The sequence below is a fragment of the Columba livia genome, chromosome 1 (assembly GCF_036013475.1).
Source record: "Columba livia isolate bColLiv1 breed racing homer chromosome 1, bColLiv1.pat.W.v2, whole genome shotgun sequence".
Classification (NCBI taxonomy): Eukaryota; Metazoa; Chordata; class Aves; order Columbiformes; family Columbidae; genus Columba; species Columba livia.
In genome coordinates this window covers 190517738-190537211 of record NC_088602.1, presented here as the reverse complement: position 1 = coordinate 190537211, position 19474 = coordinate 190517738, and the positions used below count along the sequence as shown (strand labels likewise).

Genomic DNA, 19474 nt, shown 5'->3' with positions numbered 1-19474 from the left:
TTAATCCTTCCTAAACTGCTGTAAATAAATTCATCTTTTTCAGACAATACAAGAAGTGCAGCCCGATGTAGTTGTGGTGGAACTCTGCCAGTACAGAGTTTCTATGTTAAAGATGGATGAAAAGACATTACTAAAAGAAGCCAAAGAAATAAATCTGGAAAAACTTCAACAAGCTATAAAGCAGGTATGAGTCCCACAGTGAGAACTGAAGGTTTGTGTCAAGAGCAATTTGCCAAGTTAAAACCAAAACTAGTGTTCCCACCAGCTGGGAACCTAATACTGCTTACCAAGGTGCGAGTACATTCAGCAGGAATCCTCCTGGGTCTGACAGTTCCTTCCTTTGCAGGGCACAAGTCTAACTATGTAGTTGCAATACTCTGCTAATATATTTAAATATTATTATTATTATTATTATTCGTGCAATCTGTGTCACAACTATTTAGGGAACACCTAATTTTGTTAGTCTGTTGTGATCTGTTTAGTTGCATTCCTTCATCCTTGTGTGTTGCTCTTTCTTTTTAATTATCATCTATTTGTCTGGAGTAGTTTCTAATTGGCAGTAGACCTTGAGGGAGGTTTTGGGGGAAAAAAAATAATGGGCTGAAAAGTGTAAGACTCTGTCAAACTGCCAGATAGTTTTAATTTGAATAGTGTGTGGAATGTGTGTGCAAAACAGGTGTTGTGGTGTATTTTTTCCGTTTCACCCAGTTAGTTTGTATTTAAGTATTATTAAGGTAGGCACGGTGAAACAGTACAAAGCTGACTTAAAAATTACAGGATACTTGGTTAGAATGACAGCATGTGGACATGGCACTTAATGCCATGATCTAGTAAACGGACTGGAGTTGGACCAAGGGTTGGACTCGATGATCTCTGAGGTCTTTTCCAACCCAGTCGATTCTGTGATTCTGTAGTAAAAAGAGTTTCCAGTGCCCAGTTGAATGAACAGATTCATACATTGTTATTTTGGTTGTGTGGCAGTTATATATTGGGATTGTTTTATTTGATGTAATGGGATTGCACCCCTCGTAAGAATATAACCAGTGTCCCCTGCAGAAGCGCTGGCAGCGGCTGCTCAGCTCAAGCCGTGTGTGCGCGCAGCTGTCTCCGGGCAGGCTTTCTGACTCATATGGTTAGGCAATAACGCATCTTTCCTGTTTTCTTTATTTCTGTCCTATCAAAGGAAAGAACATTGCAAAATACTTGCATATTACATGAATTACTGCATCCATTTATTTTAGGTAAGGTGGATTTTTCTGATGCATGTAGCCGAAAGAATGCATGTTCACAACAACCAGCGCAGCGTAGCTGAGGGTCTTCTGACCTCGTAAACAGGCACAGAAGCCTTCTTTTGCTATCAAAGCTAAATGGAACAGTTTTTGCTGTGCTTCCGTGAAGAGGAAAAGGACAATGGAAATAAAATAGCGGGCTTTTTTTCCTCTGTGATGCAAACTTGTGTTGCAATCGGCACTTACTACCAGGTCATGAAGTGATCTTGTGTGCACAGTAGGGAACACACTGTATCTGCTTCAAAACCAGAGAATAATACAGAGATACTTCCTATTATTACTGTTCAGTCTTAGTTGACTTTGTCACTAGGGCTGATGATGATAGTAATAATAACAAAATTTTGACGTTGTGCCTTTTAAATAGTATATTTCTATATACTATATTTCTGTGGTCTCAACAACAACAAAAAAACACACCTTAGCCCTCCCACTTTGGTTCATAGCAGCACAGGTTATATAGGGAAAACCAGGAAAAGCATTCCAGCTGTCTCATTCTAAATTAGGGTCTTCGTTTTTCTGAGAATCAAACCAGTTGGTAAGTTGTTTAGTCATGCTTCAGATGTCCTGTCTTATTGAAATGTGCATTTGGGCCCAAAAGTTACACTAGAAGTCAAAACTGCTTGTAACTTTCATTCTTGAGTACCAAATTAGGAAAATAAAACTGTCTTTTTATAAGTGTATAAATCTTAAGCTGTAAAGTTGTATTTCATTGCTCTTAGCTGAAGTTGGAAGCTGAGCATGGTGTTAATGTGAAGCACTTGCAGCGGGTCACTGGCATTCGCAGTGTATGAAGCAATTGCTGCAGGTTACCAGCAGCCTTCCTTGGGACCCTGCTGGGGTTTGGCAACTATTGGTTGTGTGCAGAGAACTGCCTGTTTGCCATTAAGCAAAGCAGCACAGAGCAGACTGGTATCTGGCTCAAATGCTGATTCCCTGAAGGTGCACAGTAACAGTTGGCTTAAACCAAGCAGGAAAGACAGTTTTTGTTTTATCTTCTCCCTGGGTTCATCTTAACACGGACACAGAAGTGACAGTGCAACAGCCCTGTGGCAGTCTGAACAGGGCTTGATTTTTAGCTGTCATGTCCCCGTGCGGCTGTGATTGCGGGTCCTGGCACACAGGAGCAGTTGAGAAATCTTGTTGTCAGACAAAGTGGGCTGGTGGTGCAAAGTCTTACCTCACCCTCTTTTTTTTTTTTTTAACCTACTGCTTTAGCATGAAGCTCCTTGTGCCAGAATATATTGTAATGATTTTTTTTTTACGCTTCTAACCCGTGAAAGAGTACTTGTATCGCACAGTGTAGTACAGCCCTTGACGTTAGGTAACCTGCAGGATTGTCCTGTTAAATAAAATGGATATAATGTGAATTGGTAGATGAAGGGTGCATCCACATGGACAGGAGCGGGCCAATGTCACTTGCTACCTTCACTTGCACTTTCAACCTCCAGTGTGGTTGCAGTAGCTTCAGGTGGCCAGGCTGTGTTTGCACGGAGGGCTAAAGTACAAATGGTTTGTTTCTGCCCATGGTTCTGCAGTTACTGCTGGGTCTGTGACTTGTTATACTGTCAAAGGGTAACCATAAGGCCCTCCTTCTCAGGCTGTCTTCCCATATGCAGTGTAAGTGTAGCTCTGCTGAGTGTGGTGGAAGATTTATCTGTTCCAGAAGCCCTCTGACAGCTGCTGATAACGGACTCCTGGGAAAAGGCATTAGAACCTGCAGTCATGCTTTGCCTGGGTATTCCTCTGTTTTCCTGTGCTTCTCATTGCCTCCATGCTAGTTGTGATAGAATGTATCTTCCTCAGCCACCCTTTCCCAAACCTCCTGAATATTTGTGTTTAATCTCTTCTCATATGTTTGGAATTTCTTGGCATTTTTTCTTAGTTCAAGTATCTTGTTTTCAAGACAGGAGTCAGCTAAAGATTGTGCAGCAGCACAATTGTGTTTCTATTTTGTTCCTTCCCTGGTAATCCCTCTCATGCTTCTTGCTTCCTGACTGTTATTGAACAACGGGCTGATAAAATTGATATTTCACTTTCTCTCTAATAGAGAGTGCTAATAGCTCTGCATCTCTCTGCCTGTGCCATTACATTTCTTTCTATGTGTGCATTGCTTTGTGTTTATGGCTGTTACATCTAACCTGTGAAATTATTGCCAGCCACTCAGGATTCTCTGTTCTTTCGTAGTCAGCTTTCCTTTCTTACGTTGAATAATCTGATATAGATAATAACCTTTTCCAGTGTTTTGCTCCCTTCATTTTTTTCCCACATTTTGCTCTGTATATCCAGACAGTTTCTGGCTGGCCAGTTGTTGCTGGTTGCTGCTACACATGGCTGCTTGTCACCTTTTATCTCCTTGATGCTGAGCAAATATGGCAGGGACTGAGTTTCATGTGGGTTAAGAGCACAGATAACTCAGACACGTTTCAGAGATGTGTCCCTCTGTTAGGCAGCAGGATGCATCTGTGTAAAATTGCAACTTAAAATACCTCAGTCCTGGAGGAGAGATCAGCTAACAAGTGACCTCAGGCTGCATTATTCTAGTTTTCTTTGTGGACATCTTTTCTGAACTTCAGAAAACCCTTGTCCCCCAAGCTTTTGAACTGGATTTCAAGGATGCTGAAAACCCTTTTTCTCACTGACCTTTTTCTTCCTTGTCTCTCCTCAGGAGTCCAGTGCCCTGTCTTTCTGCTTAGCATATTCATTTGATGACTGCTGTATGTCAGTCAGTCATTTCTACAACCTGCTGTGCTTGCTAGTTTGTAGCATGATGAAGCAGATAATCAATTGCCTTTGAAAACAGCCCCTCTCTCTTGCCACTTATGGTCCTCAGTGACTCTTGAATCCACTTACCTGCAGAAACTGCCTACAGCCTTTGGAGGGGTCACACAACATAAGAGCTGGCACAGGGTGGGTCATTTGAGCATGGCCCTGGGAGCAAAGAATGGAGACAAGGACCTTCCTCTGGTAACTTCAGGCAGTTATATTGAATTGAGCTATCCTGTGTAACCTCATCTTCACTTGTGTGAAACTGATGATACAGCAGGAAATTAACTTTTGGCAAGGGAACGGGAAATGCCTCCTCTGGTGGTGATATTGACTGATACCAAGCTGGAGGAGATGCATAACCAAGGTACAGGTTATGCCTGGGGACAGGTGACACTCAGCCACTGACAAAAGCTAACAGACTATGTGAGGAGGGGCCTTTAGTCTGCTTGTGGGAGTGAGTCATACTCAGGACTGTGAGGTTTTTTTCTAAGGTCTTGTGTGCTGAAGTCATGCAGAGCAATTTCTTGCACAGCGCTGGATTCCCTGTGCTTCCGTGGCTGTTAACCTAATCAGTGCTCAGCCTCGTGTTTCCCAGGATTGTGAAAGTGTTTATGATTAGATCACTAGCTATTTCCCTTCCACTGTCTCTATAACATGGCATTCACTGTATGTTCAATGGAATGTACTCCTGTGGTCCCTTTTTTTGTAACTAGATAGAACAGGAAAAAGTAAATGCACAATGTGAGCCGGTTTATTATTTGGTTATTCAAACACTACTTTATTCCAGCAATATTTATTTATTCCAGTAAATACAGACTGATGAAAGTCTGACTGATCTCCTTTCTTTTCTTAACTCTGCCATACATTTTTGTTGAAAGGGAGAATACTTCAGCTGCACACTGATGTGAAAAGCTACTTCACCACTGATAGAAACTGAAATAAGAGCTATATTGATCAGTGAATTGACTTCCAAAAGGTAGCTTTTAGTGCTGGTTCTTCACTCAGATAGTTAATGGTTTTTCTATGACTGTGAACAGTGCATTCTTCAGAGAAATTCACACAGCTTGTTGATTTTCTTTTCTTTTAATGTTTTTCTCCCCTTTCTACCAGAGTGGAGTCATGTCTGGATTGATGCAAATGCTGCTTCTGAAGGTTTCTGCTCACATCACGGAACAGCTGGGAATGGCCCCAGGAGGAGAATTCAGGGAGGCTTTCAAAGAGGTGTGAACTTGAAATGTTTTTTCTGAGGTCAAATTACTGGCCTTTTGCTCCCAGAGTTGAACTAAATAAAACCAGCTGTTGGTTGCTAGAAAAAAGCACTGTGGACATACTTGTGCTGAAGCCTTTTAAGTAGTAAGAATCATCTTTGGCTTCAAAGTGTACTCCAAAATACAGATGTTTGTAGCCTTAAGTGGCATGAAAGCAACTCCAAAAAGGCTTCAAATGATAAGAGTTTTTCCTGATGATATTTCTCATGGAGTTTGTTTTCATATAATTAATCATTTATTTTGTTCCTCTTAAATAATTGGGTTTGAATTCTGGATATGGATCCCAGCCTCGCTGTTGATGGTGTCAAGGTTTCAGAATGTGAAAAACAACTCTAAAGCATTAATGAGATCTAACACATACATCTAGAAGGATTGTTTGGGAAAGTGAAATATCTGACTAGTCTGTTAGTCCTGTCTGTGCTTCTAACATTCTGTTTTGTACTACTGCCAACTGGGATACTGGGAAGTAAATAGTAGCTGGACTTCTGCTGTGTATCACAGCAGCTCATTTGGGGCTGAGAATACTGAGACACTATTTTCACTGCATGTATCCACCTTATAGAATGTATCTTGCTATTTTTATGAAAGTAAGGTACTAGTAAGGAAATCTGAGATAACATAGCTGTTAAAGAATCTGGAATAATTTGGTGTATTTACCCTTAATTTAAATCCAACAACAACAAAAACCCACAGGGCTTATTTTCCGGAGCATTCCAGACCATAGGGAAATGTTTTGTTTCCTGTGCTAAGTGGGAAATACATACATACATATATATACATACATACATATATATATATACATACATATATGTATATACACACACACACATATATATACACACACACACATATATATACAACAGGTGTGCATAGGAAAGAATTTTCTAGAATTTCCATACTGTGCTAAAATTTGTCAGTGTAAGCTACAGCAAAGTCTCACCTTGCTTTGTCATGTGCTATCTGGCATTGGTTCTTGTTTCATAAGCTCCTCCTTGAATATATTTTACCATGACAAATAGATAGGTTAGTAATCTGGACAAATCCTAGGTAAAAACAAAGTGACCACAGTTGTTTCACCTTAGAATGTATTCAGACTCAGATATTGAGCTCCGTCTGTTCACTGTAAATAATAAGCAAGAGGTTTCTGCTTAGGTAAAAGTAACCTAAAGAGGGTGGCATTGCAACTTAATGTTTTTACTATAATACCTATTGCATCCTGTAGCTGATGTATTCCTTTATGCAGCGGTATTTTAGAGATTTTATTTACTGTAAAGCCAAAATACTTTTTCCATATTGAAGTATGACACTCTTTAAGACACCTTGTATAACACAATAACTCAAACATTCTCTTAATAAGGATGTACTGTGTGCAATGTGAAATGCTGACTACTGATTTGTGTCTTCTCTTTCAGGCCAGTAAAGTACCTTTCTGTAAATTCCATCTTGGAGACCGACCCATCCCTGTTACATTTAAGAGGGCAATTGCTGCACTTTCTTTCTGGCAAAAAGTCAAGCTTGCCTGGGGCCTTTGCTTCTTATCTGACCCAATCAGGTATGAATGAGTATCCCATATGTCTATTGGGGAGAATTGTTCAGTTCTTCAGTTTGATTTTAGTATGAGCTGGAAGCCCTCAGTGTGCAGCCTGATGCAGTGAAACTTCAAGTTAGTGAGAAGGATTAAAATACAAACTATCTAGCCATAATCCAAATTTTTGAAAAGACAGCTGGCTTTCTGATCTTGTTCCAGCTCTTTCTTTGTCATTTCATACATTACTTCCAGGTGAAGTGAAAGATTTGGTGCTGCAGAATTCCTAGAATTCCTAAGCAAAGACTTTTTTAAAACTATTTTTTTATTTTTATGCTGAAAATAAAATCTTTCCTGCTACTGTGTGTGGATATTGTAAGTAGAAGAAAGTAGGGCCTCAGTAAGCTAATTTATACCTCCTTAAGATTTCCAAAGGACTTGGGCCTGCTGCACTGTCACATCTGGATCAGGGCAGCTTGAGAACTGAATCTGCTGTTGGAGCAGATTTTTGAAACAAGGGAAAATGTCTGAAGTCTGTGACCAACCTGTGGACTCTTAATGATTATTCCCTTTATAAAGGGTCATTGTTAGGAACTTTTGCCTTACAGCAGTATTTCTCAGCCAGCTATTCTCTTGCTCAGTTTGGTTTCCCCTGGCCTTCAGTGACATCCCTCTGCCGAATTTGCTTTCTCTTCCCAGAAGCAGGTGTGTGATAACTTGGTTGAACTGGGTGAGAACACGTGCACTGCTGTCCTCCTAAGTTCCACCTGCTCCTACCCAGCTCACAGTGGTGGGAGCTTCCCAGAAATGCGTTCCCTGTGCACGTGATCCTTGAATCTCAGTTCCTCTCAAACCCTATGACCAGAGCTCTGCACAGCTCATTGAGTGATCTGTGGTGTGTTTTTCCAGGCTTTTAAAATTGGGCCAAGGCTCAGACTTTAGTATGGTCAATTAAACCTTCCAGTTTCCAGTTTTAGTATTTACTTAGTTGTCCTTTCCTGTGAATACTTGCTGTTACGTTCATCTGTAAAATGAGTTTGACCCTCTTTAAATCCATTAATTACAGTTCATGCACAAACTACGATTTCTTACTTACTAGTCTAATACCAGCATGAAGCTGTTTGCAGGCTTTTGAGGAGCACTGGAAGATATATTTCTTTGCAACTTCTCTCATTCTTTTATCCATTCTAAAAAAATTTTGGTTTTCAACTGAAATATTAAGATAGTTATGGCATATGCACACTAGCTTCCCACTGAAGTTTGGATGTAACATCTCAGTTGTTGTACAATTGATCTGCTACATTGCGTTTTGTGGTTTTGTTTGTTTTTTTGTGGTTTTTGTTTGTTTGTTTGTTTTAATAATGTGGGACGGGGTTAGAAAAGGAAAGGTGTTCTTAATTGGGAAGTTGTTGGGAGCAGGGGGGCATTGTGCACCCATCCATCAACATGAGATTCTACAGAAAATGGAGTAATAGTTCAGCATCGCATTTTCATCAGTCTGATAGCTTTTCTGTGATCCATCAAAAGCTAACAATGCATTTATCTCTCTTGTTGTCCTTGTTGACATTTGTAATGTCCTTTTGATTGTGGAAATTAAAGAAAGCGTGTTTGGCATAATTCTTCAGTAGGTAGTGATGCAAAACCAAATGATTCTGTTGACACAAACTATGACTGTACCACAGCTGTGGGTGCAAACAAAAGGATAACGGCACTTATGAAAAATATGATAGCTGTGACAGGTTTATTTCCTGCCCTTTTCCTATTCTTCTGTTGAGGGAATTGATAAATAACTTTGCCTTCCCTGCTGAAGACCTGTGATTGACACTAGGAACCTGCAGAACTCTTTCCATCCCCTCAGACTGCACCTTACATTGTGCTTTTTTGTTCCTTAAATAGAGCCTCTGTGCATTCAGCAATCAGATCCGCTTTCTCAGGAGTGTTCTGTGTTGCGTCTTCTAAGCTTATAAATATAGACTGAAAGTGGGGCACCATGATAACTGTTTCCTTTGAAGCCCCAGTGCTTCTGCTCAGCCGAGTTGTCAGCTTTCAAACTTGGAAGGGTGAAAATCCAGTCGCCCTGCTTAAAGACAAGCAACCTCTCTTCTTTCCCTTTCCCTCCCTGCAAAGGCATTGTTGGGTATCCAGTTCTACAGGTTTAGGGAGTTTGTTTTGCTTTTGAAGAGAACTGGGGAAGAACAACTGTAGAGTGTGCATTAATGTGAATAATGTGTATAATACTGAATTGTTTTTATTCATTGGTTTGTCTGTATTGGGCTTTAAAAGCATAACAGATACTGAGAAAACGTAACCTTTCTTTCAGTAAAGATGATGTGGAGAAATGCAAACAGAAGGATTTACTGGAACAGATGATGGCAGAAATGATTGGAGAATTTCCTGATCTTCATCGAACTATCGTCTCGGAACGGGATATTTACTTGACCTACATGCTGAAGCAAGCAGCAAAGCAGATAGAACTACCTCGAGCTTCAGAAAGTAATTGTTTTAAAGTAGATAGTTATAACCAGCAAGGTGTTCTTTGTGTGCTAGTCCAAATTTCAGTTCTTCTCAGGAAATCTGGATGTTCTGTTCTGTTTGTGTGTCACGTAAGATTACAGTGCTTAAAAAATTAAAAAGGGATATTACTCTTCCGTTGCAACCACCTATAGAAGCAAAGATTTTTCTTAGAGCAGCAGGCTCCAAATTATGATTCCTTTCTCATTGTACTGTTTAGAACTGGAAAATACAAATTAGCATGACAGCTTTTCCAAAAGGAGGGCATCTGGTGTGATAGCACAGCACGGGGCAGTCCAGGCTTACGTTGCCTGTTGCACTTCCACCTTGTTACCTCACCAAGCTCGTTATCATCACTAGCTGCTCAGGAACACATTTCTTGCTTGAAACGTGTTACCCTGCACATTTTAGCAAGGTTTAGGCATACAGAATAATCGCATTTCTCTAGCCTTTGGAAGTATTTTGCTGCTGTATGTGATCTGTGTGTCCTTCCTATATGTAAGTATGCTGAGGTTATGGGCCTACCTCTTATATTCTGTCTGAAGATACTGTTTGTAATCACTTCGGTGCAGACCTCTGACACTGCCTTGTGATTGAAAAATTAGCAAGGGGATTACACTTGTGTTCTTCTATCTCCCTTGTCCAATACTACCTCAATGCTGCCTTCATAAAGTTTATTCAAACACACAGTATTCCCTGTTGACTCAGTTGACATGGCTGAAAGAGACACAGATGCATTCAGTTACACGGTTCAAAGAGTGGGCTGAAATTTAGTTTTATTGTGGGTCCTGGCTGGGTCCTGAGCCACGAGAAGAATTGTTTAGCAATGCCTCTGCTCTTTTGTCTTTTTTTTCCCTTTAAATCTACCTCCTTAAAAGCTCAGTCTCTGGATCACTGGTTTAGTGAATGCCTATGAAACTGGAAGGGCTATGAAACTTGTGAAGGACTTAAAATAGAAGATGAGACCATAAAAGACAAGAATGAGCAGGACTAACTGACTGATAGTCATGGGTCTCAGTCTTTTAGTTAACAAGAGACCGTGTCAGAGACAGTTTTGTTTAGAAGCTGTGCATTTATATTATATACATACAATCTGTTCTCTGCATTCATGCTCGCAAAAGGCAAAAAGACAAAAAAACCCGGCAGATTATATACCTATAGCAAAACACAAAATCCTGCCATTCAAATGAACAGAAATTGGGCATCATCACCGTTCTCCAAATCATTTGCTGTTGCAGGGACACAAAAGGGGAAATTCCTGGATACTGTTTGCAGGACTCAAATATACTTCTGGTCTGATATAATCCTAAACTAGGTCTGATTTGTTCCTCATCTTCATCTGACTATTTTACCTGGCTGAACTCTTCCAAAGAACTTGTAAATGAGACTATCCCACTCAGTTTTTTCATTCTATCTTTACTCCACACAAAATATTCAGAGAGAGGGATAAAAGTTTCTTCAGGACTAAGTTTCAGGCAGGGATTTAAACCTTATGGGTGTCATATCTGAATCCTGCCCAGAGCAGAGAGGGACATAGGGGTGCAGGTTGGAGCAGATGTGATGTGCCATGGACAGGCTGTTCTGCTGAGGTGCTGTGCTCTGCCTCTGGAGTTGCAGCTCTGATTTAGAGCAACCCTAGAGAACAGAGAGAAAAGGCAAGGCCAAAGAAACGTTTTTGAAAATGTGTATAATAGTTCTAGCGTTTTCCATACAGTTTTGTTTCATTTGGGGGGGAGGGTGCTTTTCCTTTTTTTTTTTTTAATTTATTTCTGGAAAAATCAGGAGTGGATATTTAAAGCAAAACAGTGGAATTTATTCACATTTCTTACTTATGTATGTATTTATTTATTTATTGTATTTATGAAAGCAGCCTGCTTACTATTACTTAGAAAGTTTTGTGTTAATTATTTTTGCTATGTTGTGGTGCCACTTTTTTCATTGGGGGAGAGATAATCCCCAAACTGTCAGGAACAACATTTAACTTCCATGGGCCACAGTGGAATTTGGATGGTAGCTGGGAGTAAGAGCTGGCACGTGTTGCAGTGGCCAGTGGTGCCTGGCCAGCTGCTGCACACGAATGGTGGGTTTGCTGGTCCTTGCTGAGGCCAGGTCTGTAGCAGGAGACTGAACAGGGGCAGGTGTGGTCTCGAGTGCTGTTCTCCGATTGTTCATTCTTCTTGTTAGCCCAGCTCTCATCACAATTTGGATGTGTGCCAGCTGCCACTGTCCAAAGTGGTGGAGACAGCAAAGACCAAGGCTGTCCCTGATAAGTAGTACAGAAACGCAGCCCATACAGGGAAGGAAATAAATAAATGTAGCTTGCATCTACTGAGCTCCTCACCCAGAGACTGAAATACGAGCCCTGGCCAGGTCTGATTACTAAAATGTTTCCTAAAACTCCGGAAACCATACTGATTTTTTTTTTTTTCCCATACTGTCAACATAAGAGGTAGTGAGATGAGTCTTAACTGTTAGTATGTAACAGAGTTTTAATATCTAGTAGTAAGAGTCTCTATCTTTTGGAAAACTCAATTTTGTAATCTCATACATTATTTACTTAGAGCTTGAAATTAGCTCTTTTACTGATGTGTTCCTTTCTCTACATCTCTCTTTCTCAGCCGAACCTAGAAAATGTATCCCAGCTGTTGTAGTTGGTGTTGTGGGGATGGGTCATGTACCTGGAATTGAAAAGAACTGGAACTCAGACTTAAACATCCAGGAAATAATGAGGTAACAGTCATCTTGTCCTATGTGTTCATGTAACAACTTCTCTTGCTAAAAGACAGCAATAATTGGTTGGTTTGGGGTTTTTTTTGGTTGTTTGTCACAACTTGAAGAAACATTGCTAATGTCATCCCTGCACTGTCAGCTCGCTGACTTGCTCTGCAGTGTTTGCAGATGCTGCTTGCAGCAAAGGAAAAGAAAACATCAAAGGAAAAAAGTAAATAGTTGGATATCAAGGGAAGTAGAGATGAGAAGATGCCCTTGTCTAGAAAGAAAGTTCTTTCATCCACTTTTTAAGGCTTTTAAAATGAGAATTCAAACAAGGGCTGTGGAAGATGATGAAAACAAAACCAGGCTTCTAGTCTAGCTTAGGTAAATATAAACTGTTGGATTCAAAGCTTATGTCAAGACACTGATGGCTCTGGCAAGTTTACTATCACAGTTGCTCATAGCCTATTTTTAACTGTGTACATATATATACATAAGGAATAACATGTTTTAATGTATATAAATAAATGTGGGCTAATTTAAGCCATGTATTTGGTGAACTCTTACCCCAAAGTATCTATTGAAGTATTATACATGTATGTGCTTTGTAAAAGAAGGAATTGAAGAACCAGAATGTTCAGACTGTGTGTGTCCCATACAACCACAAAGTTGAGGACTTAGAAACTTAGGAGGCATTGTAGTACTGGACTGCAGTGGCTTAGGATAATAGAGCCTTTCTAATGTGGGCACTTTAGCTTATCACATCCATTTACTGTTTTGTGTAAGCACCTCAGCTATCTCTTCAAAGGCTCTGAAAAACAGAAAACACTGTGCCTTACCTAAACAGTATATTTAGGCATCTAAAATATGATTTAGAGAGACTTTTGATGTCTGAATCTAAGAATGCAATGTACGTGAGCCCTGCCTAGCCAATTATAAGTCTTTATCAAGGCTAAGCCTCGCCCAAAGTCATAAACTAGATGCCCGTATTCCTCTCTACCCTTGCAAATAACCTGTAAAAGGAGGTTGCCCAAATCCTTATTGTATAGTTAATGTTGGTTGTATCATTGGCATTACAGACCTGAGGAGCCAAAAGCCCGACTATGTGTCTTCAAGTTTACGCAGAGGATATTTTCCATCAAAGTTCAGGCTCTTTGACTTGATTGTCTTTATTGTGCCAGTATTATAACTGAATGGAATGGTTACCAGTATTTTTCATTGGACATTAATACTCCATTACCTTGACTTTCTAAAATAATATGAAGCAAATTATGTTGTTTAATAACATGACTGTCTTTGAGACTCATTTCTCATTAAATTTTTTTACCCCTCGTGCTGTTGCACTGCAGTTGCAGAGCAGCTTTATGGGGGGGAGTTGTGTGGTAGTGATTGTCACCTCTCTAAAGTGAAAAGTTTCAAGACTTTTACAGGTAGTTAGTTAGGCTTTACAAGTTGCAAAGTGATCTTGGAAATCGTGTGGAGAGACATTTCTCAGACTTACAGTTTTTAAGTTCATCCATTGAACCTGATTGAGCAGACCTTACTGTTTGCTTCAGATTGTTATGAATTGATTTTTAAATTGTGTTGAGGGACTGGACTTGAGAAAAAATAGATAAAGAAGCATGTAAAAGGATGCCTTTACCCCCTCCTTTGTTCTATGTGTATTTTTTAACACTCTTCTTGTATATTCCCTTATTACTGTCAAGATTTTGCATATTAACTTTGCCCTAATTTGAGCACATTGCATCTAAACTCAGTCTAGATGTATCCAAATCTCAGCACATCTCATGTGGTTTGAGTGTGCCTACCATGTTTCTGCACTACTGTAACTGATTGCTTTGGAATACATGAGAAACATTTTCTAGATACAAATAAATGAGAACTTGTGGCTTCTTTGAAAGGACCTGCAGAGACCTGTTGGTCCCCTGTGAGAGGACTGAGCTGCGCTGTGAGCGTGTGGTGAAGGTGCAGGGTTACGTGTGGCTGCACCTCCAAAGCCAGCTTTTGTTTGTAGCCAATATTCTTTGCTTGGTACACCAAGTTAATAAGACTGCTTGATAGCAGGGGCAGAACCTGTGTGCCTGTTGTCCTCTGTCCTCCTGGTTCCAGGTGGCCAGTGCAGAGGTTTCCAGGTGGCTCTGTGAAGATCTCAAAGCCAGCAGTACCTGCCAGAACAGACACAGCTTCATGCAAAGCCTCTCTGGTCTGTCTGTTCTGTCCTCAGTGGAGCGCCAGAGGCCCGGAGCACTGCAGGGGCTTGGCTTCCACACACGTGTGCCGGGAGCTGTGGCCGGGCTGGTGAGCCTGCATGGCATCCAGGGGTGTGCCTGCAGAAACACCCCCGAATCCATGCGGGGGCCAGCCTGGCTCCAGACTTACCCCTTCTGGCCACACAGACCTGGCCAGGTCCTGACACGCGTTACCCAGAACACTCAAGCTTTCTTTTCCTCCATTGCCCTGAATAACAGCGAGTTGACCGTGCAAGTGTTGGACTTGGGTTGTGTCCTGTGTTTCTTCTGACTTTTGTCTCTGTGCAGAGATGTGTGTAGGAATATTGTAACCAGTTTGGCAAACAATATTAGCTGGTAATGTTATTCAAGAAGCCTTGATGCTGTCTTTGCTATTTCAATAGGGTGATGGGCAAGTCAGGGTCCATAGCCAGTAAGACTGGCATTGTACATAAGTGGAAAAGGCTTTATTATTATTTGTTGTTATTGTTGTTGTTACTATTTAATTTGGATATAGCCCTTGAACATGAAAGAATAAGTTGTTTGTTCATGACACATCTATTACCTGAGAGTCTCTTGCACTCTTGAGGGCCAAGGGGAGAAAAAATCCTTGTTTTGATTGGAAAACACCTCTTTTCAGCTATGCAGGTGTTAACATTGTTTTGTATCTTTTGCTTCAGTGTGCCTCCTCCATCAGCTTCAAGTAAGATTTTCAAATTTGTCATAAAAGCGACAGTTTTTGGACTGGTGGGATATGGCTGCTACCGAATAGGTCAAAGGACAGTTCAGCTTATTCTCTCGATGCCAGCAGCACAGAGTTATCTTCAGAAGCTGACAGAAATAAGGTCTCAGCATTAACATCGAGTGGAGGCGTGATGTGAAGAAGGTGGCTGAAAAAGGGTGAGAGAGGCAACAAACGTGAACTGGACTGAACAAAGAGTGAGGTGAGGATTCTAGTCGGAGGTGGTTGATGCTGAGCAAAACCAAATTGCTGTATGATAAAAGATTTGAAACTCAAGTTACACCAGCTATGATCTAATGAATAGGTTTGATTCCTGGTAACCGTTTCATGAAACCACACGATTCCAGATTGAGGTAAAAGAAATATGTACGCAAATACATATATTATATATATATATGCATACTATATATATAATATATATTACTGATGATTTAGTACAGACAGCTTGAAGAGTGTATCTTTGACTTCTTTTCCAGAGGAACAGAATGACACAAAGTAACCTAATTGGCTGCATCTGCTCCGAAGTTCAGGGACATTTGTCTTGAGTGATTCTTTGCTTTTTTTCTGTAGGTATAATAATACCTAGTGGTTGTTTCTGGTGCCAGACACTTTTACAAATAATTTAGAAGGACATCTTCTCAATGTGTGTTTTATACTTAAAACATTTAGGCTTTTTTTAAACCTGAGAGCTTTCAAAAAATTTCAGAATTGTACAGGCTGTGATACGTACACTGCTCAAATTTTGTACAAGCCTTACTGAAGAACAGGAATGTCGCCTTTAGATCGCATCCCTTGTTACCACCACCAGTTGAGTTGTCTTTCTCCTGCGTAGAGAAGGTATAGCCACACCATCAGAATGCAATGTGGTTTGTTTCAGATGTTTACAGGACACTCTGTTCCTTTAGATTAGCTTATTTAAAATGTACTATTTAGCCAAATCCTGCTGGATTCAGTATTGTAAATTTAAGAGACTACAACTACTGTACAACTTACTTTTGTTTCTCGGACCTTTCATTACTGGGACAAGAAGTCTGGCATTGATAGTACCTGCCCCTCATTTTTGATACATGAAAATAGTTTATTTATCAATGTAATTTCTCAGTGGATGAATAGTTCAATCTATTTAATAGAAAAGCAGTGTTCAGTTTAGTTTCTCAAACTAGCTTTAGCATTTTATTTGGGTTACTTGCTATTTATACATAGGATTATGGGTACTTGAAACTGCTGTGATTTTTCTTTCTTAATTATCCAGGACAGCCATCCATCATTGATCTATTCCTTTGGTATTTTTTTTAAATCCTAGGTTCATATTTCATAGGAGATTTTTGTACCCTTTATACAGGATTGTCAATGATTGTAAAGTGCCCTCTGCCATCAGCTAGTCCCAGTTCAACAATACAAATAACGGAAATTGTCATATCAAAGTTTTAACCTGATGTATTTGAACGGGAGAGTCCCATTTGCTCCTCAAGCTTATACACAATTGCTCATTCCTTAAAGTGAAGTTTTTATCTATATTAATTACTTTTGAGAATGAAAGATAGGAACCAGTGTGTGAGGCAGGAGGAGGAAAAGGTGATGCTGTGTTTTGTGTTTCTCTGTTTTCAGTTGGTTCGACAAAATGAACAAACTGCTTTTAGTGGGGTGTATTTCCAAAACCTTGTGTTGGAAATGGTCCCATACAGTCTGTTGTTTGCTGAAAGTGTGTACGTGTATCTTCTGTGCAGTGTTGTATTTTCAGTCTTTTTTAACAAAACTAAGGGTGGACTGCTCCTCTCGGTGACGGCATTGCCTTTGCTGGGAGCTGGTCCGTCCACGCAACTGGTGCAAAGGCCTCGCACTTTGAAAGTTTTATGAATCCTGGTGCAGCAAATCATTTAAGTGCATGTTTATCTTTAAACCTTTTAAATCTAACCCGATCCTGCAGAGCTCTTAAGATGATGCTAGGTGCTTTTCTGGATCTAGGCCTTACAGTTGTGCAGGCAATAAACTTCAGCAAATCAGAGTGGCAGCAATTCACACTTCTTGGACACAAAGTGTAGCTGGTAATACAGAATACAGTGGAGGCGGGTCCTTTTATTTTCCATTTATCAGTGCTTAGGAAACCACCAGCCATCTCTAGCAAGAGGAAAAGCAGCATTTGTAAGCAATTTATAGAAGACTAGAGTGACTGCCTGAATTTTGATTCCTGATTTTTTTGTAAAGGTTTAACATGTTGTTTACAACTAAGCAGTCCTATTTGAATAATTCTATTACATTTTATGTATATTTTTAAAGGATGAGAGCAAAAGCTCAAGCTCATTCTTCTCCTGGCTTTACTGACATACCAAAAGATTGTTTTGTTGGTTGGGCTTTTTTTGAGAATTTTTAGCTGGTAGAATTCAATATATTGAAGTTTTGCTTTAAGTTGTCTACAGATTTTTAAGGTATCTGCAGATATTTTAAAAGCTCCGTAGATGTTTGATATCTGTGCTCAGGTAATTTTACACAAAGGAAAACAAATCTAAGGTAAATTTTAGATATGAGCCTTAAACTTGGGTGGGACTAATGCTAAGTGATTGTCATGGAGCGTTCTTGCAGACTTAATGTTTTGTGTTTTTTAGCCAGAAGTGATTGCCGTGTAAGTTGTCTATTATTCAGTTATTCTCTCCAGTTAATACCTTAAGTCTATTTTTCAGTCTTTTTTTGACAAAGCGTATCAGCAGATTCTTCAAGGAGCCTGTTTGTAGATGGAGAATTTGCAGTTGATCTTCCCCCTATTGCAAACTGGCAGATCACGCATGTGCACTGTTCACTCAGTGGCACTGGAGAGCCCGGTGAATTTGCAGAACTAACGATCCTGTCAATCCTTACATGAATGCTGACTGTTGTATATTCAATATGTTGTACTGTTTATGTGGCATAATCAGTGTTTTAGGTCAATTCTCTTCTGTTCTAGTCAATCCTTTCAGTGTTAACAGCTTCCTGTAAAATTTAAATACATGTTGAATTGTCCCAGCCCCACTTCAACATTATGAAGCCATATTGTATATTTTTGGTGACATGTACATCTGTTTTATGCATTTGTACATGTGATGTAAATTTGAAGTACTTTTAACAATGTGTGCCTTTACTCTAAAGTGATTTAAAGTAAACAGCAGTATGTTCTATTATATAAAAAAAATAAAATATTTTAACCACCTTTTCTGTTGAAGGCATTTATTTTCCTTATTAATCAGGATTTTTACTGAGAGCAAACCCTGGTTACCTAGATCTAGTACATGACAATTTCACAACCTAGCACATTCTTCTGGGCAAGAATGGCAGTTGGAGTAAATACCTCCTACTGAGGGGCATCTGAGTGTAATGTTGGAGTAGGGGGACTAGTTTCTCTACCTGCCATGTGTAATCGGTTAAGAGAGGACAGGGTGAGTTTCCCTGCCCTGCACAGGCGGGGGGACAGGCTTCTCAACATGAGTACCTGAATTTGGAGCCCAGAGTTAGGCATGGCAAATGGACTGTGGTGGTGGTGGTGGTGCATTTCTTTTAACTTCTCTCCAGTGCTCAGTCATGTAAGGAGCTGATGGCCTTAGTCCCAGTCCAGCAAAGTGCTCAAACACTGGCCTAGCATCAGGCACAGTCACTTCTGCTTACAGTGCTGTCCTCTGCATGGGAATTAAAGACCCTTTAAGTGAAAAAGGTGTTGAATTAGTGGCAAAAAGAGTTTTTAACCTTTCAAATTTAGCCAGGAAAAACAATATGACCATTACTTTAAAAAAAAGAAGCTATTAATTAACAGACCCTGCGCTCATAGTGGAAATAAGTACATGTCATGCTGTATTCCATATGGATAATGTGATGGCTGAATAGTGTACTGATTGTATACTTTGTCAATCGGGGTCTGTACTTTTCGATTGTACGCGGGTGAAGCAAAGTTTTGCTTGTGCAGTCCTGTTGCCCTTGATTAGGCAAAGTTTCCGCGGTTGCATGTTGAGCTGCGTGTGCAAAGCAGTGCTGGGTGAGCCGCCGAAGTGGAAGAAGAAGAATCTGCAATGCTGTGTTCCTGCGCACGGGACGGGCAGAGCCCCGGATTGCACACACCGCAGGCAGCTGCCGGCTCCCGCAGCGCTGTGTTCACCAGTTCCGTGTGTACTGCTGGCCTAGCTCATGTTTGTAATGTCTCTTCTATACCAAATACTGAACCCAATTTAAAAAATTATTTTTTAAGTGAATAATACTTCCTGGATTTCCACTGGAAGCTGTTTTTTCTGTGTGTTCATTGTAAAACATCTAAAGGGCACTGAGAAATAAATGGGTATTCGAAGTGCCAGGCAGTAGCAGGAGCTACACATGGAAAAGAAACAACATGCTGTCACTTGTGTAACTAAGATACTCATGTTTGTATTTTCCTGTTTTCTTTCTGAAACTGAAATAAACCTTACTTTTAGACTTGT

The 19474-nt window shown here is 40.2% G+C and overlaps 1 protein-coding gene across 6 annotated transcripts in view; it reads left to right on the top strand.

Moving 5' to 3' along the window:
- TRABD (TraB domain containing) overlaps nucleotides 1–19474 on the top strand; it is a 37519-nt gene extending 18045 nt beyond the window's left edge. For all 6 annotated transcript variants that reach the window (XM_065048923.1, XM_065048924.1, XM_065048927.1 and 3 more), the window contains 6 exons: nucleotides 44–184; nucleotides 5166–5276; nucleotides 6736–6875; nucleotides 9169–9341; nucleotides 11978–12089; nucleotides 14980–19474. In XM_065048923.1, the coding sequence (XP_064904995.1) occupies nucleotides 44–184; nucleotides 5166–5276; nucleotides 6736–6875; nucleotides 9169–9341; nucleotides 11978–12089; nucleotides 14980–15157 (855 nt within the window). In that variant the 3' untranslated portion in view covers nucleotides 15158–19474. The remainder of the gene's footprint in view (nucleotides 1–43; nucleotides 185–5165; nucleotides 5277–6735; nucleotides 6876–9168; nucleotides 9342–11977; nucleotides 12090–14979) is intronic.